Here is a 23,383-nt window from a genome sequence, read left to right on the forward strand (position 1 = left end):
ACACAATTATGATTTTGTTTCATTTTAGATAGTAGAATGCTGCCATTACAAGGTGCTTAAGGGGAAAGGGTGGAACACCAGCAATGCAGGCTCGAATGGGAACAGCCTTTAGGGAGAGGCTTAGATGCTAAATGAATAAGAACTCCTGACATTGTTACAATAGGTAAGCTATGGAAACAACCCAAATACCTAAAAATAAATGACTGGATCAAGAAGATGTGGTACATATACACAATGGAATATCACTCAGCAATCTAAAAAGATAAACTCATGCCATTTGCAGCAACATGGATGGAGCTGGAAGGGATCATGCTCAGTGAAATAAGCCAGAAAGAAAAAGAAAAATACCGGATGGTCTCACTCATAGCAGGAATGTAGAAGACCCAAATAAGGAATCACAAAAAAAAACTAATTATAATAATCAAAAATCAAAATCAACTGGCAACTATAAACCAGAGACATACTACAGGGTGGAGAAGGGAAATAGGATAAAAACAAGGGTGGTGGGAATTTTATGGGGACTATAACCAAGATGAAAATGCATACATTGTACAAAAATGAAAAATGATGTAAAAAATATATATAAAATAAAAAAAGAACTCCTAACATGCCACTTCATCTGACTGCTCTTCAGTTTCTCCATCTGCAAAATGGAGACAACAGTAGTATTTACCTCTTGTTGGAGAAACAAGTGAGTTCACACATGCAGTGCCCTGAAATGTGGGCATGGAAAACTGTATGTATTCTCTAAGTGTTAGTGATACTGTAAGTAAATAATTAAAAAGAGTTGCTAACCATGGGAAAAATAGTGAAAGAAGTGACTCAGAACATGCATTAAAGCACTTTCTAAATAATGAAGATTATATTTTTTAAAGACTTCTAAGCTATAAAGCTATCTTCTTTAAAAAATTTAACTTAACTTCCAAACTCATAAGAGCAGAACTCCCAAGGGGACTACAAGGTTTTACCCATGGTATCCAGAAGGAGAGTGACACCCCAACACAAGACAGGGTGAAGCAGTGCTGGGTGTGGGACCTACAGAGGCTGACACAAAGGTGAGGTGCTGTCCTTTATAGCTGGATAGCATAAAATCAAAACACAAATTTTTAGCCAAGGGCAAACAAATATTTTGCTAAATAAATTATCCTCACTCGTTGGCGGATTTGATAGAGATTTCTCGATAATATTTCTCGAATTTCATCCATTTCACCAGGTGTGAGCTTCCTTATTTTTTCTTCACGACAGTCACTGTGAAAGTTTAAAATAAGACTATTTTACTATTCAATCAATATTAAAATCATCAATTTTCTTTCCAGAAAATATTACATTATTATTTAAGAATGTTACTTTGAACACTTGGAAATTACCTGATATTTTCAAATAATTCACAATTCTGAACTTCTGATTTTGGGTGTCTAACCATTCTTCATAAGTTTAATCATGCACAAGATTTTAGAATCTGTCCATACAGTTATTTTTTTATAGAGAAAAACTACAGTAGCTTGTAATGCTATCATTTGATTATTTCTAGTACTCCATAAATAAAGCAAAAGAGGAGTTTTTCCAACAGAAACTTGATTAGCTACATTTTGCTTTTACGGCCTGGTCTTTTAAATACCTCATTAGAAATATTTGCAAAGACAACACCTACCATACATAAGCACGATACAGCTGATCCTCATTATTCAGGAATTCTGTATTTGCAAATTTGTCCATTTGATAAAATTTATTTCTAAACACAATATCAACATGAATGGCATTTTCCTCATTATTCATAGATATGTGGAAAGTGGGGGGAAAGGAGAGCTGCCTGACACACAGGTTCCTAAAGAGGGGGAGCTTGGTGGTACCTGCCTTCTACTTTGAATCTGGTATTCTACACAAGTGTCATTTTCACAGGGCACTTAGTAATACAGTTTCACATTTTGGTTGATGATTTTACTGCTTAAACTGTCCTCCAAGCATTGTCTGAAATGCTGTCTAGTTTTAAGCATAAGGAGTCACTTTTCAGTTTTTTCTCCTTTAAAAAGCTTGCTCCCCTTCTCCCCATGTGCACATTTAAAATTTTTCTCTTTTCTGATTTTTAGCAGTTTTATTTAGCCTATATCTATATTTGGTTTTCTTTTTATTCCATTTATTTGAGGTTTCTCATACTCTACATCTTTCATCTAGTTTGGAAGATTCTCAGTCATTCTCTCTTAAAATATTGTTTCTAATGCAATAGAATGTCTTTCCTTCCAAGCCTTCCTGATCACTTCTTTTTACTCTGGATGGTGTGAACTCCCATAATTTTTATAGGGGACTTCAATTCCTAGTAAAATATTAGTTTTCATAGTTGGGTGTGATTTGGAGCTTCCCCTCTCATTTTAATACACCCCTTGGCAACATTTTAATTAGGTGACATTTAGTTTAAATGAGTTTCAAGCTCATCAGTGCAAGAAGAAACTGGTGAAAGCTGTAATTTCAGTCATTTTTGTGCTAGAGGTGCAATGATGACTGCATAATGAATGACCTCACTTGCTAATTGAATATTTAACTGTTCTGCTACTGATTTTGTTGTAAGATTTTGTTTAGGTCGCTTCATCATTATAGTTCTTCATGTTGTCACTTTTAAAACTAGGGAGAGAGACTAGATTGGTGGATCTCAATCCTAGCCGTATATTAAAAACATCTGAAAAACTTATAAAGACACCTATCCCTGGGCCTAAGAACAGAGATTTTCATTTTACCGGTCTGGATGGATCCCAGGAATTGATTATATTTAAATATTCCCATGGTGTAAAGCACTGCACTATATGATCACTGATTTTCTTTCCAGTCCTTAAGGTATGACTCTGAATAATCTACAAGGAAAACAGCTATGTAATTGCATGCATTTTTGCAAGAGCAAATTTAAAATGCCCCAAACTATTCGATTTCAAAATGCTTGCTAGAGACTTTAATTTACTTTCAATAAGCACTGAATTGCCCAAAGCAAACATAATATAGGCATAATCCTCTTACACGGAACAAAATATTTTCTGACTCATCAATTCTAACATAGTATGACATGATATGACGGGACATATGACATGACAATGTAACAAAACGTGCAGCTCTCTAGATTTTCATATTAACTAAGATCTTTTTCGGTTGTGAGATGTCAAGGAATATCTCTAGGGCAGAGGTCAAATTTGTTATGATTGCTGATTTCAAAGTATTATAAAGACAGATTTAATATTGTTAACTTTTATTTGCAAAACAGTACTTACTTTAGAGATGCAAAAGAAGGGACAGTGCTTATCAGCCCAGTCTCTGCCATCTCAATGGCATGTTTTATTTCAAGTTTTTTATATAAGGACACAATGCTTGACTTGGGTTGGTTTTCCCGAATCAGAAGCTTCCGCAGGTATTTGTCATCAAACTTCTTAAACCTGGAAGTGAAAAAGCAAAGCTTCAATTAATTAAAGCAACACTGACTAAGAGAAAATCTGGTTTTTACCAATAAATTCATTTTGACTACTCTCAGGGAATATGGACTAAGTGTTTAGCTAGTCTGATCATTACATATACTTTTATATCTGCATCCCTGAATATTTGTGTATATAAGGTACACATACATGGCATTTATTGGTATATATTTGTATAAGACCATGGCATACATTCAGCTCATACTCACTAATTATAAAATATATATGTATATATTTCTATAGTTTCTATTTCTCTCATTCCCCTTCCAGCAAAATGACTTGAAAGTGTTGTTAATGATCCTCTGTCTTCAATTCCTCTCCTCTGATTCTTTCTTGAACAGTGACAAATCAGGTTACTGCTTCCAACAAAAAATTACTCTCATTAAGGTCATCAATGATGCCCCCCACATATAAATCTACTCACCAATTATTTTTCTTCCCCTTCCTGAACCTTCCTGCTGAAAACATTTTCTTCTAAGATACCACAACCCACCTAGATGCCGTTTCTCTCCTTCTCAGCCTCTTTGTCAGTTCTTTCCCTTCTTTCTGATGTCTTGGTGTAGGAATGCCTGAGGGCTCAGTCTTTTGTCTTTCCTTCTTCACCTTCACTCACTCCTTGGTTATCTTGCTGAATCTCGTGAATTAAAATAATGTTTCTATGCCAATAACTCCAAAATTTGTATCTCCAGGATACAAATACTCCAAATACTCTGCCAAATCCCAGAAATGAATTTTTAGCTGCCTACTCAACATCTCCACTTGGGTGTTTAAAAGGAACCTCAAGTTCAACTGATCTTCTCTCCACTGTAGTTAAAGACAACACCACCAGGCCAAAAATCATGGTATTATCTTTGTTTCTTCTCCTCTCATATTTGGAGTTATAGACTGAACTGCAGCCCCCTAAAAATTCATAAGTTGAAGTCCTAGCCCCCAGTACCTCAGAATGTAACAGACCACAGACGGGGCCTTTACAAGAGGTGATTAGGTAAAAATGAGGTTATCAGGGTGAGTACAAATCCAGCCTGATTGGTATCTATATAACAAGAGGAAATTTGAACAAATACATGTATGGAAGAAAGAGGATACAAAAAGGCAGGAAGAAGGCCCTCTACAAATCAAACAGAGAGGCCTGGAACAGAGTTTTCCCTCATGACTTTCAGAAGTGACCAGATCTACCAACACAATGATCTTGGACTTCTAGCTCCCAGAATTGTGAGAAAATAAATTTATATTATTGAAACCCCTAATCTGTTATAGCAACTGAAGCAAATTAATACTCCCCACTCTCTCTATTAGCAATTTTGGTTATGTTCCACCATGAGAATACATACAAAATTCAACCATTTTCACCATTTCTAATGCTATCACCCACATCTAAAACATGATCATCTTAATGGAATCTTGCCACAGGCATCTATTTGTTCCCCCGCTTCCACCACTGCATTCTTACAACTTATCCACAATGCAGAAGGCAAAGGATCCTGTTCAATATCTCTCAAACTATACAGCCCTCTGCATCTCAATTGGGGAAAAGTACAATGACCTACAGGCCCTACCCAACTTGGTGTTACACTCCTTAGCAACTTGCTCCTTTTACACAGGTCACATCTAACCTGTATGTTTCCTGTCCTGGAAATGCTCTAGCTGTGCTCCTACCACTAGGCTATAAACTTAATGCTCCCCCAAATACCTATATGGCTTGTCTGCAGACCTCCTTTAAGTATTTCCTTGAGAAGAATTTCTCAAAAGAGACTTTCCTATCCATCCCATTAGTTGTGTGCCATTCCCAGCACTTCTTATTTTACTTTCTCTATATATTTTTCTTCATAGCCCTTATTTTCTAATGTGTTCAATAACTTACTGATTTATCTTCTTTTCTGTCTCCTAGCACTAGAAAGATCTATATTGGAAGACAATTTATTTTTCTGTATCCTCAGCACCTAGAACATTTCCTGGTACATTATTTAGTATGTATGGCAGAATGGATTATTTGGTCCTGATTTCTCTGTGCATCCACACTCTCTGCCATATTACGTGGCAATGTCCTTCTACCAAGGCCTTTGTGACCTGTTGTCACTTCCTTCCTGAAACTGGGCTCAATGTTACTTGCTTTGATCAATGGAATATAAGCAGACATGATAATGGGAGCAGAAGCTTGCCTCTTGTATTTCCACAAGATCCATTAGAATTCACTGATGAGTCCCAGGTCAAAGGTGATTGTCACATGAAGCAGAGGGAAGTCCCCCAGTTACACCAAACACCATCAGTTGGGATCAGCTGACCACCAGCCAACCCACTGAAGCATGAGCAAGACCAGTCTGGAACAGTTGACCCTCAGCCTCTTGATTCATGTATCTGAATAATAAGTCCTATTTTGAGCAGCTAAGCATTGGGGTGGTTTATTATGCAACATTATTATGTCAACAATATTTGTTGAGGTGCATGCAATAAATATTTGTTGAGAGAGAAATGTGTTACAGGGATCACTATAAACCTAAGGTAGTTTATAAGCGCACCTGTGCTATGAAAGTAAACAATGTTAACCCACATCCTTGGTGCTAGTCCTTTGTGTTAAATGCCAAAGGGGCTATGGACAACTAAAGAGTCATCCTTTAAGTACTTTTTTATTGGATGTGCACTACACTAAGGACTGCACCTACTTTTTTCTAAGTTTATTTTGTTCATGTTAGGGTCACTGAAGCAGTACTCCTAACATTAACACAACACCTATTTAAATTTTTTAAACTTCTTTTATTATTATTGTTTTAGCTTTTCATTAGAAATCAGCAAAAGGAAAAATAAACATTAAGGACAATGACATCGGGCCCACTGAGCATAGGGATTGTGTACTTTCTTTCTTTGCTTTCTTTCCACACCTCTTATTTCTCTACCAAGCTGCACTTAGGTAGTTTCTTTCACCATCAACATACTCCTTTTGCCAAGTTTGAAAGACTTCCCTACTACATTACCCTCTCATTTCATTGTCAAAGGATCAAATACCTCAAGAAGCCTCTGAAGGGTGACTAGAAGTTTACAGCATAAGGATTTCAGAGGCAAGAGAAAGACACCCAACATACTAAAACAATCACTTCACTCTCAGGTCATTTTTAGTAACATCAACAATTTCGTACATACCAGAGATGGGATTTCAGCAGAAGTGATTTTAAAATTGGCTGGTATTAGCACCAAATCTCTCCAAAACTACTCTCCTGTTCTACTTGGACCATATAGTATACTTGACAATCTAGAAAATTATTTAAAATTTACCTGGTAAACATCATGTGCAGAAATATACAAATGCCTGTGAAATTATTAAGTGTACACTAAGTGCACTGCATAGAGAAATGCTGGGCGTGTAACAATATTATCTTTTAGGTGGATCAACATTGGTTCTGCCATTTTTATTATTTATAGTCAACTGGCCTGGCAGCCTTATTTCCCTGGAACAGACACATGTACCCCAGAGATAGCGTCTGTTTGAAAGAAAGGATCTAGCCAGATTTTTCTGACATTTCTTCTGCTGAGTTCAGACCAAATCCACAAGATTACAGGGTCCATTTTTCTTTCATCTGACATTGCCCTGTGGCCTACTGACCTCATTTTCATATCTACACAGATCCATTTTTTTCCCCTTTTAGGGAGGTAGGAAAAAGGTATAACGCTTTAGCTCAAATTTACTTTTGAAAGAGAACAAACTGTTCCGTGTTATTCTCTTAGTCATCATTTCGGGGACTGCTGACAGGATTCTAGAAAGATGGAGAAAAGTGGTTGAGCTGAAAGGAAGAAAGTGGGTAGAAAATAGCTATAAGTGGTTATAAATAAAAGGGAACAAGAGGGAGAAAACTCTGTATCACTGCCTTGGTATAGACATGTATCTGTCTTTGTTAGAAAGTCCTAGGGATGTAAATCAGGGAGCACTGTAATGAAAGCACAAAGCTAGATCTGCCTCCAAAAAAGTAGACACATTAAATGGTCATTTTTTTCATATTTTTACAATGAAGATTTGGTTTGCTTTCTTTTATCACTTTGTGCCTCCCATGTGGCTTATTAATTATTCTCTCATACAAATAAAATATTTTGCCCTTAGTTATAAAATAAGGTGAACTCCTAGAAATAAACAGTATGGCCAGACTTGTAAAGGTTTTCTCCACTTTAAATCTCTAATTCATTTTATTACTTAATTATATCACACACACACACATGTTGGTATGCTATGTAACTCTTTTGTTGCCTTTATTATATTGCAAAATTTTAAAAGCCCATGTCTATGCCTTATATTCCTTTTGTAGTCCAATATCACATCAGAACATGTGAGCCAAAAGTAAGTGCTTAAAAATTTCCTTATGTTAAACTACATAAGGCTGGCAGGAGGTCAACTTCATGAAAATTAGCAGTCAGGGGAGGGCATCTGTTAGTGAGTTAGGAAAGAAGCCACAAGAAGGCAAGCAGGATCTACCAAACTGGCCTAGAACCTGCCCATCTGTTTTCAGGGACCAGAGTAAATGCTGCTTCTTTCCAAAGTCTTCCCTAACCAATTATGTGCTGGGAAAGGTTTGCACTGGGCTTGTAGGATTGTCAGTTCCATGACACATTCCCACTATGGCTGATTCAAGCCACCAGTGTGGATGGCTCTGGCTGTGGAGTCTGGGAGGAGAAGCAGATGATCAGCTCCCATTAGGCAGTGTGAGCTGGCTCCTGCGTCCCACAATTCCCAAACCTGCTGTCAAAATTAATATTATTTATGGTTTCATAAGTCGGTTTTTCAGTTTCTATTAAATAATGGACTAGTTCTGCCTGGCTTCTTGGCTTCTTCCACTACTACTCTAAGATTCTTGAAAAGAGGTACTAAATCTTATTATCTCCCATAGGGCCTTTAAGGGTAAAAATAGGTAAATATGGATATATGCATTTCTAAAAGTTCATATTTTCTTTAAAAACAGTATATCTTTAAACAAATTTATTTCTTTTAGTCTATTTACCTCTTCAGGTGTTTTGAAGCTCTGAATTTGACAAAGTCTTTCAGCATGTGTGATAAAACAAATAGCAATAGAATTCTCAGTTTTGAACCAAACAGACTGCATTCCCTCTGCCTCCCTTATGGTGAGAAATGCCCATGTGACTGAGCGCTGGCAATATCAGGCCAGGCCATGGCATGGATGTGGAAGAATTGTATAGAAGCTTCTGAAACTTTGGTTATGAGGAAGCTAGTACACACCTTTATGTCTTCATTATCTTTCTTCCTAACATGGAACTTGGAATGTGTGTGTGATGGCTAATACTGAAGCAGCCATTTTTCACTGAGAGGCAACTTTGACAGTGGATGTTCTTAGTGGAATTAACAAGGCAGATGGGTCCTTGCATCATAAGGAAGCAATGGAGCAGAACACTTCTATTGAACTTACATTGCCCATCTCTGGCTATGTACCTTAGAGAAAAGTAAGCTTCTATATTATCAAAGATGCTAATATATCAGGTTTCAGTGATAGCTGAACTTTATCTTTAAGGACATACTTTGGCACAACACAGAAACAATTTACAACTGCAAAAAGTTACACAAGTCAATATGCCCTGCTTCCAGAAATCCCAGAACCACTTCAGAATTTAAAGGCATCAGAGCTTCTTACTTGTCTCTCCAAAAGTTGTGACCCCAATGTCCACAGACATCTTCAATCCCAGTCTTCACATGATCAAAAAACTAAGAGAAAAAAGCAGACTGCAAATTAATTTGTACCTGAAATTAGTAATTTCCACACTATTTATATCATGCCAAAATTTCAAAGCCTCTGATATTTTTGCCTTTATCTCACTGAAAAAAAAATACAACAATTTATTTTCAAATTTATGCTACTTGTCACATACACACTGGGCAACCCCGATTATTTTTTTTCCATAAATCTGTTCATAATTTTGGAAAATATGAAATGTAGTAACAACTTTCAAGTTAAAACATTTTCAGTTTGAAGAAAATTAACTAGCAGGGATTCGCTGTCCCTCTTATCCTGTGAGAGTTTAGCAGGATAAATTGGAGAAGCCACTGAGGGGCCATGTCCCTTTTAAATCCGCAACTCATGCCTTTCTCAGCCCTCCCTCCCTTTCACCTCTGTCACTTCCCTTGTCTTCAGAAAATGTGCAAGTTGGTGCCAAATTGTTTACTATAATCCAACATTTTTTTCTTTCATCACTTCAGTTGTTACACTACATTACCACCTACCCGACAATGGATTTCTTCACTGACAGCTTGCTGCTTCTTATTGGACCTCTTGACATCAAGAAACTCCACCAGTGGTCGAATAGTTATTCCCTGAACAGGAAAAAAAAAATAATGAACCCACTTATATTATAAAATTAAAAATTCAAGAATAACTCTTATTCTTCTACGTTTAATAGTCAACAAAAGATCTCCTCCTCCCAAGACCTAACGCACTGTATGTAACATTTTGTTATTTTTTTCCTTCCTTTTCAATAGCTGGCATATTTTCAAAGGCCAGTGTCCTAATACCTATCATCAGAAACAAAACGGATGAGCAACAAGAAATCAAAGTTACCCTGAGAAATATAAAAAGAATGATCGCAATTTTACGACATGATAAAATACTAACAATTTCAGAAGAACCACTTACTTATGGTATTATCCACAGAAAATTTTTCAATGATTCTTTCATTCGTTCATTTAGTAAAGCAATTTAAATTGCGTGTATGGCATACATGTCAGAGATTTGGGCATTAGTGACACAAAGGTGAGTTAACCTGAGCTCTAGGACTTTCTTTTAAAGATTTATTTGTTTATGCATACAAGAACTGGGGTATAGGCCAGAGATACAGGGGTTGAAAGGATTTACCAGAGACAGAGTGGGGAACAGAACAGGCAGATTGACTGAAATACACTGCTGAGGGGAGCAGCAGGCGAGACAGGAGAGGTCTGCTGCGCCATGTGGGTTGCTCTCTCTGGCCGGCCAGGAATCGAGCTCATGCTGCAGAGGCTGTGGATTGCTTCACAGTGTGGTGCTTAACCCCTTGTGCCACCAGGGAGGCCCCTGTGCTCTAGGACTTTGTAGTCTTACACAGAGAAGTTTTATACTCTCTATACAAAAACAGCAACAAAGTAGGCAAAAGGGGAAGGGGGTGATATGCATAGGGCTTGGGATAACTTTGCAGAGGGGGAATCAGAGTTCCTAGTGGAGGACTATGAGTGCTCTAGTGGTGGGTATGGCGTGATAACATGCCTGTGAGGAAGAATGATCCTATTCCCCTAATCATAGATAGTGTTGTAAACCAATGTCATCTCAGTAAAAAAACAAAAAAACCCGAAAACATTGGCAGATATAAATCTGGTGGATAGAACATGCTAACAAACAATACCAAACCAATCCACAAACAAAAAGATTTTGGAAGCAAATCTCAGTAGAGATCAAATTTGAGCAAAAGACCAACAGGGAAAAAAAAGGCACAGAGATGGTTTGGGCATGTTCAGTGCAAACTTGGGAAATGGAGGGAACCATAAGCTTTTTAGAAAGTTAGCAAGAGAAAAAACTTTCCTTAACAAGATAAAGAATATTTTCCAGAAATCTATAGTGAACCTCTGACTTAATCATGAAATATTCAAAGTATTTCAATTTGAACCAGGAATAGCACAAGGATACTCTGAATTTGCTGAGTGACACAGTTTTGCATGTTCTACTCAGTAATAGGAGACAAAGAAGTCAGAGTATATATAATGAAAATGAAACGACAAGATTTTTGTTGCTCTACTTTTTTGTCCTCAATATCTAAGATAGGACCTCCCTGGTGGCGCCAGGGGTTAAAGCACCACACTATGAAGCAATCCACAGCCTCTGCAGCACGAGTTCGATCCCTGGCCGGCCAGGAAGAAACCCACATGGTGAGGCAAACCTCTCCTGTCTCACCCGCTGCTCCCCTCAGCAGTGTATTTCAGTCATTCTGCCTGTTCTGTAGAGTGACTTATACAGAGAAGTCTTATACTCTCTATACAAAAACAGCAACAAAGTAGGCAAAGGGGGAAGAGGGTAATATGCATAGGGCTTGGGATAGCTTTGCAGAGGGGGAATCAGAGTTCCCACTCTGTCTCTGGTGAATCCTCTCAACCCCTGCATCTCTGGCCTGCACCCCAGCTCTTGTATGCATAAATAAATAAATCTTAAAAAAATCTAAGATAATCCTTTTTCATTTGATAATAATAAAATAACTAGATATAAAATCAACATACACAAATCACATATATTAATTTTTAAAAGAAACAATAAACATCTACACAATAGCAATGAAAACTATCCATATATTCATAGAGAATATATATAATACTACTGTGTACTAGTATAAGATATATAATGTATATACATTATATATATACTAACATAACATATAGAATATACAGTTATATACTCTATATGTCTATACACTATATTATATAGTCCTATCATAAAATGCACAGAACTTTCACAAAGAAAACTATAAAAATCTTTAAAATATCTGCATTCGAAAGGACACATACAGTTTTTAGATGGGATTACATAACAATATTATGATGACAATTTTATCTCAATGTATATGCAATATAATTCCAATAACATTCCAAAGAATTTTTAACAGAACTTGAGTACTTCTAAATTATTCTGGAAGAGTAAATGTAATCAGAAAATTTTATTTTACTTTATTTTATTTTATTTTATTTTTAAAGATGTATTTATTTATTTATACAAGCACTGGGTACAGTCAGAAGCATGGGAGGGTGAGAGAATTCACCAGAGCCAGAGCGGGGAACAGAACAGGCAGACTGACGCAATACACTGCTGAGGGGAGCAGTGGGCACAGCAGGAGAGGCCTGCCATGCCATGTGGGACCCTTGCCTGGCAGCCGGGGATAGAACCGGCGCTACAGAGGCTGCGGGCAGCTTCGCAGCCCAGCGCTCAACCACTGCACTACCAGGGGAGGCCTGCAATCAGAAAATTTTAGGAAAAGAATAATGATGGGGAATTTATAGACAATAAAACAAACAACTAACATATTAAGATTATGTGATGCTGGCACTAGAATAGGCCAGAGGAGGAGGGGATGAAGGTGGGTCAAGGAAAAACTCCAAGTTTTTTTCTGGGTTGATAGATGACCATCATTGCTCAGCATGAAGAATACATGAATACAAGGAATACTGGGGCTCAGAGGGGAGGGGGCAGATATGTTTATTATGTTTTCTGCCATGTATTTGATTTAATCTCACCTCTCTGCAAGTCTGTAAATCTTTAAGAATGCTTTTGATAATATAAGCTAAGTGTGATACACACATACACTTTTTTTTTTTTTTTAAAGAAGGCCAATTGCTTTGCTACATCAACCTAGCTTTGGGCATTTTTTGATTTAACTTTCTTAAGTGTGAACTGATTTTTGACCAAATTTAGTAAAAGACATACCTTGTGTTTTATTTGCAGTTCAGTCTGTCACTTTGAAATAACATAGGTGGTAATAAGAGTTTTCCAATGAACACATTCTCTAATTTTTAACTATAATGTAAATGAAAATAGGTAGAAATGTGCTTTATGGCGATGGGTAAGTTCACTGAGTTCTAGACTCTATGAAGCCACTATTTTAATAACAGCTCCAGAAAAAAACAAATCAACAAAATCAAAGTATTTTAAAAATCCATCATATAAGCATTCAAGGACACTTGTTTGGCATGCTCTTTTCCTATCAGTATTCATTTATTGAATACTATTTGTATTATTTGTAAATTTAGAACACAAAATAAAGATAGGACACAGCATGTCCCAATCCCTATGTGGATTCCTTTCACTAGATGGATAATCTAGAAGTAAATGCAATGTCACAAGAAAAACCAGAACTGATTAGCCCAAGTTTCTAAAAATACAACATATTTAAGTTTATAATTAGTAAAATATATTGATTATGTGTAGTGGGTCACTAATACCATTGTTTTAAAATATGTATTTGTTTAAACCATTCCTTATAATAATTACCTCTCTTTTAAATTATTTGCACTTTTGGGCCCCCTGGTGGCGCAAGGGGTTAAGCACCGCAGTATGAATCAATCCTCCGCCTCTGCAGCACAAGTTTGATCCGCAGTGGGCCAGGGAGCAACTCACATGGTGCAGCAGACCTCTCCTGTCTTACCCGCTGCTCTCTTCAGCAGTGTATTTCAGTTAGTCTGCCTGTTCCGTTCCCCACTCTGTCTCTGCTGAATCCTCTCGCCCCACCCCCCTCATCTCTGGCCTGTACCCCAGCTCCTGTATTCATAAATAAATCTTTAAAAAAATAAATTATTTGCACTTTTCATATCATGTTCAATAGGAATTATTTTATAGATTCTGCCTTATTTCTTCTGCCTCCCATCTTTCTTTCCTCAATCCATCTGTTTTGGAGGTAGAATAAATGGGATTTGTATATGTCATATTAAGTTCCCTAAACTGGATGTTATAGTCTAGAAGCCTGTGTCTTGGTTAGGGAAGAGGGAAAGAGAAATGAGAGCCAGAGAGAGACATAAAGAGAGACAGGGACAGGGCCTCCCCGGTGGCGCAGTGGTTGAGCGCTGAGCTGAGAAGCTGCCCGCAGCCTCTGCAGTGCCGGTTCCATCCCCGGCTGTTCCCCGGCCACTGGTGAGGGTCCCACATGGCGCGCACACTCCTCCTGCCGCGCCTGCTGCTCCCCTCAGCAGTGTACTTCGTCAGTCTGCCTGTTCTGCTCCCCCTCTGGCTCTGGTGAATTCTCTCACACTCCAGCGCTTCTGACTGTACCCAGTGCTTGTACAAATAAATAAATAATTTTTTTTTAAAAAAAATATTTATTTATTTATTTTACTTATACAAGCAGTGGTACAGTCAAAAGCACAGGAGGGTGAGAGAACTCACCAGAGCCAGAGCAGGGAGCAGAGCAGGCAGTAAGACCCAAGTACACTGCTGAGGGGAGCAGCGGGCGGCAGGAGAGATCTGCGCCCATGTGGGATCCTCCTCCGGGGAGCAGCTGGGGATCGAACCGGCGCCACAGAGGCTGCGGGCAGCTTCGCAACCCAGCGCTCAACCACTGTGCCACTGGGGAGGCCCTAAATAAATAAATCTTAAAAATAAAAGAGAGAGAGAGAGAGAGAGAGAGAGACAGGGACAGAAAGAACAGCGGCAGAGAGAGGAGGGGAAAAAAATGCCTTAGAGAAGGTACCTCATTTGACTACATTGGAAAATTCCTAATTTAGATCACTTAGGGAGCAACCTGATAAATATTTAAAGGAAAACAGCTTGTTCTCCACATAGGTTAAAAGAATAAAGAAGTCCCTAGTTTTCCATCAAACCACTGAAAAACATACTTGCAAAGTAGAAGTTAAATTCTCACCCATTCATTTGGCACTGCCAAAATAAATAACACCTCCGAGCCGGTTTACTGGAAGGGAATCACTGAACTGCCAGTCCAGGTGGAATGACAACCAGGTGAGGTTGCTCCGTCTTGAGCTTCCTGTTCACCCTTCCGCTCCCAGTAATGTGAGGGAGAAAAAGTCACTGCTCTCAGATTAAATAATGAGCACTTTTTTGTTTTGTTCTTTGGAGATAATGATTTCTTCATTTGATTTTTTAAATCCATTTGGAAAAAAAATAAAGAGGGAGGGGATGGGGAACCAGTTTTACATTTCTTTGCAGATTTATCAAATTCCAGAAGAGCTTGAAGAAAGTCTTTTCTCATTTATTAAAAACATCACTATCATTGTTATGTTATTCAATAACAGACCTTTCTCATGTGAAAAACTAGGTCCTAAGTGCCAGTGGTACCTTGGTTTTTCTTTCAGAATTGGGTGAATGGGACGAGACCCATGAGCTTCCACAGGGGAGTTCGTGCTCTTCACTCCAGTCTTCCTACCTTCAGTTTATCTGTCTCTTGGGACTTGTCAGATGCACAGTGATCAGTTGTCCCGCGTCTGTTTCTTCCCTTAGCCCTGTCTTTCTCTCCATCACCTCATCGACGTTTCTCTCTCTACCGCACCCCCAGGATTCAGAGACACAGCTATGGCCCCCAGCTTTGAAAAGCAGAAACACAAGCCCTTCTTTGGCACAAGCTTCTCTGGCTATGGCCCCTTTTTCTCACTAGATCTCAGCAGAGGTGCCTGTATCTCCTGACTTCAATTTCTCTCTTATCCTTCTCTCTGGAATTCAACCAGCTGGGTTTCCTCCTTACCCTCTGACCTCAAGAGCTCCAGTGAGGAGGACAACTCTGCACGAAATGCCTGCAGCCAGCAGTCCCTTCTCTCTCCCACCTCACCTGATCTGACAGTCACCTGTGTCACAGTTGAGAGCACCCTCTCTTTCCTGAATTCACTCTTCACTAGATTTGTGGATAAGCGCCTCCTGAGAGTCTCTCACTTGCTCCTATTTTCAGTCCCCTAGGCTGATTCCTTGACATTTTCTGAACTTCCAGATGTTGGAAAGCTTCAGAATTCCTTTCCCAGATGCTTGCTTACATATACTTTAACTGCAGCCACTGCCTGAAGAGTGTCTTCCAGGCTCTGCTTTAAAAACCGTCTCCATACTGATGAGTCCTAAATTTCATTATATCTCCAGCTCTGGCTTCTGCCATAAATTCCTGATATGTGTGTGTTTGTGTGTGTACATTTGTAACTGCTAATCTAACATCTCCACTTGAATGTCCAACAGGCAAATGTAACTGTCCCAAACCAAACACCTAATTTCCTACCCTACAAATACTTCACCTTTGCCTAGCTATTGAATTAAATAGTATCTCCCTTTGAAGAGGTGCTTAGTCAAAAATCCTTAGAATTACTGTCTACTGACTTTTTGCGTATCTCTTAACTTAATTCACTTACATTTTTCCATATTGAAAAAATCCTGACCATTGAGCTCTTTCCATTGTAGGAGCAAAATTAATTTTTCTTAATTCCATAAAACTCTACAGATGAATGGTATATACTAATCAAATACAGGAATTTATCAGTATTGCACTGTATCTGTGGGTGTATATTTATATATATACATATATCCACTATGTGTGCATATATACATGTATATAACACACAACCACATTTTTAAGATTTATTTTTATTTATTTATGCATACAAGAACTGGGGTGTAGGCCGGAGGTGGGGGAGGTGTGAGAGGTCTCACCAGAGACAGAGTGGGGAGCAGAACAGGCAGATGGACTGAAATACACTGCACAGGGGAGCAGCAGGTGAGACTGAAGAGGTCTGCTGTGCCATATAGGTTAGCTCCCTGGCCAGGGATCGCACTTGTGCTGCAGTGCCTGGAGAAAGCTTCATAGTGCTGAGCCTTAACCCCTTGTGCCACCCAGGAGGCCCTATATATGACCATTTATTTAACAAATTAAAACACATTCAAGGGTCCTCAGAATGATGAGAATAGGGTCTCCCAGGAGGCACAGGGGGTTGGGACGCAAACTATGAGGCTGTCCACGGCCTCTGCTGCATGAGTTCAATCCCCAGCCAGCCAGAGAGCAACCCACATGGCCCAGCAGACCTCTCCTGTCTCGCCTGCTGCTCCCCTCAGCAGTATTCTTCAGTCTGTCTGCCTGTTCTGTTCCCCGCTCTGCCTTCGGTGAATCCTCTCACCCCCCCTTCGCCCCCCCACCCTGCACCTCTGGCCTGTACCCCAGCTCTTGTATGCATGGATAAATAAATCTTTAAAAAATGATAAGAATAATGACTAAAATAGTCAGTAGCATCATTTCAGATTGAAGGGCTAAGTCAGTAGAGGTGTATTTGATTATTGGGAAAGATCACCCCCCACAGATTTCAAGTGTCCCTGCACAGTCTTCCAGGGGGAATAAAAATGCAAGACTTTGACCACTTTTACCCAGGTTATTTCTCAGGGCTGTGTTCTCAATGAGGAACCTTGAGAGATGAGGTAATGTCACTTCCAGACAAAGAGTGATAGACCCTCATGCTCAGTGTCTCTCTCCTGTAATGCAGCCCACTACAGGTGTGAACATGCCAGCCCCAGGGGACTTGGGATTTGGAACACTACACAAACCCAACAAGAGTCTTTGGCCACCACTTTTCCCAAGAATAATAAAGTCCTTTGTCTATGACCCAGGAACCAGGTATCTTCTGCCAGTATCTGAAAACTTAACAGGCTCACTCACTAACTTGAGAGTAAGGTAAAATCCCAGAATTCATAGTTCATAACTCACAGTAGAATCCAACACTAATCTGCAAGGGAGGCAAAAAGAGATTGCCATCTCCTGAATTCCAGTCCATTTTACTTTATGATGGACTTGATGGACTTCCAGATGACTGTTGAATGAATTTCCAGAATTCTAAGAATCTGCTATCTGATTACAGGAATCAATTAAGTAATTATTGTACTCTAATCATTTTGCCTTTCAAAGTATATGAAAAATGTTTTTCTTTCTTATATTATATTCTTAATTAACATTATGATTAAAATACAGCAAATCAGGCCTCCCTGGTGGCACAGGGGCTAACGTCTCAGCGCTGTGAAACTATCTCCAGCCACTGGGGACTGAGTTCAATCCTCGGTGAGGAACTGACTCATATGGCGCAGCAGACCTCTCCTGTTTCTCCTGCTGCTCCCCTCAGCAATGTAGGGATCCACCTGTTCTGCTCCCAGCTTTGTCTCTGGTGAATCCTCTAAACCCCCACACCTCTGGCCTTCATCCCAATTTTGTATGCATAAATAAAAATAAATCTTAAAAAATATATATAGTAAATCACCATGCTAGCACCTTGTATGAGGTTTTGTGCTTACATAAATATCTCCTCTTGATTGCCTGGCAGGAAAGTATCATGATCTGTATCTGTTAGTAAACTGGGTTCACCATGGCTGCAGGAGCAGGGCCAGCGTAGCAACCCAGACAGCTGTGCTCTCTATGATGTGACTTCACCTCCCCACCACTCTTGAATAAAATTTTAAAACAAGAGACAGCTTAGGTTTTATATAACATTACCAATCTTATTTAAAGAAAACAAATTTATTCAGCCATTAAATCAGAATTGTTTACTCATTCGATTGTCCACAAGGAGGACTGTATTGTTACATGTTAATGAACCTCATAAGGAGGTTACTTTGTCTAATTATCAACACAATCCAAATGTTAAAATTCTCATTATAAATCTTGGTATCAAATAATATCATATGTCACATGAACTTTATTTTAGAAGATAGTGCTTATTCAGCAGATCCAGGATGGAAAAGCTCATCATAAAAAAATTAACATAAGGGGTAAGGCATTTTAAAGTTTAATGATACATCCATCCACATAAAAGTGGTCATTTGAAGAGGAATGCATAGCTCTTATTCAGAAGGCAAAATGGTTTCTGTAGGTTTTAATTAATTACATCTCCTGTGATTATAACCCATTAAAGTATCTTCTGCCAGGCTTCTTTCTCCAAGTTCCATAATTATTGATGTATTCTAGAAAAAGATCCTTTCCGAAGGGAGTGTGTACATATTTCCAGGTGTACGTGTGTGTGGTGTGTGTTCATAGTTTCTAAGAGCCAGGGTGGCCCAGCAAGCAGGACAGAGAGAAAGGGGCCAGAATCAAGGCACCAAACTGTCACTTGGGGTCACCCATCTGCACCCTACAGTGGGGCAGCAACAAGGCAGTCAGTTGTAGGTTCCAACTTCAGCAATTTCTTTCTCCCACAGCATCCCAATGAGCTTGCCTAGTCTATCCTTAAAGCTAATCAGAAGAGAAGGCTGTCCATGGGGTATACTCAAAGACTCCAAATACTGGACCCCTAATTACCTCCATCATTGAAAGATCAATTTGGTGTGTTTATAATACCAAACAGAGCTGCTATATGTATTTTGTTTGTCGTCTCTGTTGTTTTAAATTTTTTACATTAAAAACTTTGTTAATCAAGATTTACAATTGATGTACATGGTATCCACTCAAAAGTGGATGCATAGACTTTGAGTATGGGGAATCAAAAATTCACTTAAATCTTTTAGTTATGATTCCAAAATGCCAAAATATTGTTTATAACAATGATGCTCTATATTAATTACCTACACACACACAGTTAATGAGTAATAGTATACATTCTTAGAGTTCTTTCCTTTTTTCTTATATTATGCTTGTTTTGATTACAGAAATGTAATTTTGTTTGTTGACTCTAATAACTAAAATATTTGAACTTGCATTTGTATTTCTTTTTACTAAGTCATTTACATTGTATTTTACAAATGTGTGCTTCCATGATGAGAGCAGGGCTGGCTTTGCTCTCTGGATATTTGAGAAGCACTTGTGTAGATAATGTGCTGACATCTTCATCTTCAAATGACCTAGTTCCTAGCTGTACTCGACTGACATGGTTCTATTTTTGTATTTGATACTCAAATGAAAGTTCTGAGAGCTTGGAGGAGAGTTCAGACATTGGCTATGCCTTGGCAGAACTGGCTATGGGTAGTGAAGACAGAGCAGCAGGCCTGGGAAGAGGGAGTGAGTCCCTCACCCCTTGCCTGACTGTTCCCCTCAAGCAGTTTGCCCCCCAAGGATGCTCCTGAGAGATGCAAATGTTCCAGCAAAATGCATTGACTTCAGACTTTCACCTCAGGCAAAATGTGAGAATAGCACATTGGATGATTTGCTATAAGGATGGTGTAAACACCACAGTGAAAATTTGATGACAGGTAATTGTTTCTCCTCTTCATCTAGGTGTCTCCTGAAATACAAGAGGGCTCAAACCAACATGGCATATTTAAACCAAACTGGTATGTACAACTATAACTGAAACTATTAAAAAACTTTTAAAAATATAGTTTTTCCTCAAATTTTAAAGACGTATAACTGTAATTATGAGTACTGCTCTAGTTTTGTGTGTGTGTTTGTATGTTAATGTTCTAAGGTTCTTTATGATTATCAAGTAGCATTAGTAAGCACACCAATCATAACATTCAGGCAAATAAAATTAGCTTGCCTTTTCGAGACAATTTTTTTTTTGAAACTGTTATAAGTAGACTTAAAGACAATTGATATTTTTAACAAGGCACACATATTTGTGCAACTCTATTACCTTCCCAATCTAGTACAAATTCAAAGCTAGCCTACTTTCAATGCCTCCATTCTGGCTCAAAATGAAATAACAAACCCTTCCAATGAACAGGCTAATAATGTCTTCCTGTAGAGAAGTCAATTAAACTCAATAGTTCTGAACTCATCTGTGAGTCAGAGAGACCCTGGCTCAACTCCAGCACTTGTCATTTACCAATGTGTGACCCTGCTTGGTCTACTTTCTTCTCTTTGAGCATTTGTCTCTTTCCTGCATTTGTTTTGAGGATGAAAGGAGACAGTATGTAGTGCATGACACCATGCACCATCACTGAAAGGCACTGGCTTTATAAAGTGCTGATGACAAAGGCAATATCATAAAGGGGTCATCTCTGAATTTGCATAGGGCCTTCCAAGTAAACACCCTTCTTCAGGACTGCCCGGACAGCTCAGCCCACTGCCCCCAGAGTAGGGAAATGTTAATGAATGAAGCATGACCTGCTTTTTGAGAAAGGACCAGATAAAGGGGGAGAATGACAATGAATTACAATACTGAGCACTTACTACACAGCAGGCAAGCTGCCTGCAAATTATTTAGAATTAAGACCGAACTGGTGGTGATTCCTGCTTCACCTTTACTCACTGCATGAACTTGGGGAAAAGAATCAACCTGTCTTAGTGCCTCTACTTTCTAATCTATGAAATGGGAACAAGAGCAATGACTCCTTCTAGAGTTTCATGAAATGGAATTGATGTGAGAATTAAATGAGTTAATATGAAGGGTGCTTAGACCTGAGTCAGATACTATGAAAGCGTTCTATGACTAGCTGTTAAAAAAAATTTAACTAAATAAAGCAGAACGTCTGGTTTTCTTCCTTTGTCATTTATCACTTGTCCTCAGTCTCCTTTGGCTGCCTTCCTTGGCTCCACGTTGAGTTCAAATTGGGCCACCCCAGAGCCCAGTTCCTGGTCCTCTTCTTTGGACTCCTAAGTATATATTTTCAATCCCTTGGTAATCACATCCCACTTCCAGTTTCAAAGCTTCAAGTAATAGCACCTGCCACAGAATGAACTCCAGTCTCACCACACTGCCTTTTCATCATCTGCATGTGCAGATCTACCAGCCATTCCTAACTCAGCATGCTAATGGCTAGGCTACCAGTCTCCATAGCTTTCCCCTTCTCAGTAGAAGGCAATTCCATCCTTCTAGACTCTCAGACCCAAAGCACTGGAGCTTCATGGCTCATCTTTCCTCTACACCCCACAGAGAATCCTGCAGGACCCACCTTCAGAATGTATTCTGGGATTGCACCCCTGCTACAGTCCACACTCACCACCCTGGCCCTGTCCAAGGGCTGCATCTGTCTCACACTGCATTTCCCATCACTAACCTTTCCTCCTAACAGTCTATTCTCACAGTGACCAGGGGGATTCTTTTACAAAGTAAGTCAAAACAAACCATGCTTCTGCACAAAACCTTCCGATGGTTTCCATTTCGCTGGGAGAGGAGCCAACATCCTGGCACTGTTGCCTGGCCTTACATAACCCAGCACTCCAAAATCTCTCACACCTCATTCTCCTTCTCTGTCGCACACTCCACCCGCCTCCAGCCACAATGGCCAAATGCCCACAGCCCTCAGATCTTTGCCTTTTACTTCCATTTACCTGGAATATTCTTAGGCTTAGCTAATTCCTTCACCTCCTGCATGCCTTTGCTCAAGACCTGTAGTTGTCTTCCATGACAATTCTATTAGAGTTATAGTCATCCCCTCACGGCTCCACTATCACCATGCCTGACCCCTATGTCTTATTTTATAGCATCTTTCTCCTTCTAATACATCCTATAGTTTACTTACTTATTATGTTTACTGTCTAGTGTCTGTCATCACCCCTTGCAATGTAAGGATCAAGGGACAGGGATATTTCTGTGTATTTTGTTCACTCACAGACTACTAAGTACCCTAGACTACTGTCTGCCACACAGCAGGTACTCGGTACCTACTACTAAATGAATATCCACAAAATCTAGTCTCCTAAAGGGTGACTTGTTAACTTGACGAGATTGATTAACATGCAAAGTTAGGATCTTGACAGTGACCCATGTTCTTCCTACTCTACCTCTGCCTCCTGATATCAAATACATATTCATCCACCCCACTGTTTCAAGGTGCACACTGCTAAGCAGTTGACTCATGTCAAATAGGTGTTGGAAGGTCATCACACAACTAGCATTTACTGGGCACATTGTCGGAGAGTAAGACAAATACCAAGGATTAGCAAGCACAGTTCATAAGTTTCCAGTAGTAAGCTTAGATTCCTTAGCTGAGTTTCCTTAAATAATAAATCCTCTGCGTAGGTCAAGTGACTAAATTGGACTCTCTTCATCCTTTGAACAATCCAGGGACATGAGGAAATGTCATTTTCCCTAGTATTATGAGTACCTGAGTTCCAACACCTCTGCCACTTTGCATCCTATAAAACGAGTTTACTAAGATCGTCTGAAAGATCTTATTTCTCTTGGTAAAGGGAGAGACTCTGCTAGGAGAAAGAACTCTACTCACCAGGATGAAGACAGTAAAGAATATAACAACGATTGCAGCTGTAATGAACAGCTTTTTCCGAGGGAACACAGCAGCAGGAAGTAAAAACACTAGTGCAAAGCAGATGGCACCTCGGAGCCCTCCATAAGCAATGATGAATTGATCCTTAAAGGTCAGGGGAATGGTCCGGAACCAGTTAATAACTTGAGTCAGGACAAAGACACCTGAGAAGAAAAATAAAACCAAAGGAAACACACTGTGTGAGGCCAGAACGTGAAAATACGAAGCCTTGTTCTATGTTTCCGTGACAGGGTGTGGCATTTACAGATGGTGCCCTGTGACTTTGTCCTTTTATTCTCTGCCTCATCAATGCTAGCAGGCCCGTGGGTCCTTGTTCCAGGA

At 39.2% G+C, this 23,383-nt stretch overlaps 1 protein-coding gene across 1 annotated transcript in view; it reads right to left on the reverse strand.

Moving 5' to 3' along the window:
* SLC9A2 (solute carrier family 9 member A2) overlaps nucleotides 1-23,383 on the reverse strand; it is a gene marked incomplete at both ends in the record, with an annotated part of 79,342 nt that overhangs the window by 5,223 nt on the left and 50,736 nt on the right. The window contains 5 exons of the mRNA XM_084234676.1: nucleotides 1,152-1,248; nucleotides 3,252-3,413; nucleotides 9,074-9,144; nucleotides 9,661-9,750; nucleotides 23,003-23,205. Coding sequence (XP_084090802.1) covers nucleotides 1,152-1,248; nucleotides 3,252-3,413; nucleotides 9,074-9,144; nucleotides 9,661-9,750; nucleotides 23,003-23,205 — 623 coding nt within the window. The remainder of the gene's footprint in view (nucleotides 1-1,151; nucleotides 1,249-3,251; nucleotides 3,414-9,073; nucleotides 9,145-9,660; nucleotides 9,751-23,002; nucleotides 23,206-23,383) is intronic.

The sequence above is a fragment of the Talpa europaea genome, assembly GCF_964194135.1.
Source record: "Talpa europaea genome assembly, chromosome: 6".
In the NCBI taxonomy this organism is placed as follows: Eukaryota; Metazoa; Chordata; class Mammalia; order Eulipotyphla; family Talpidae; genus Talpa; species Talpa europaea.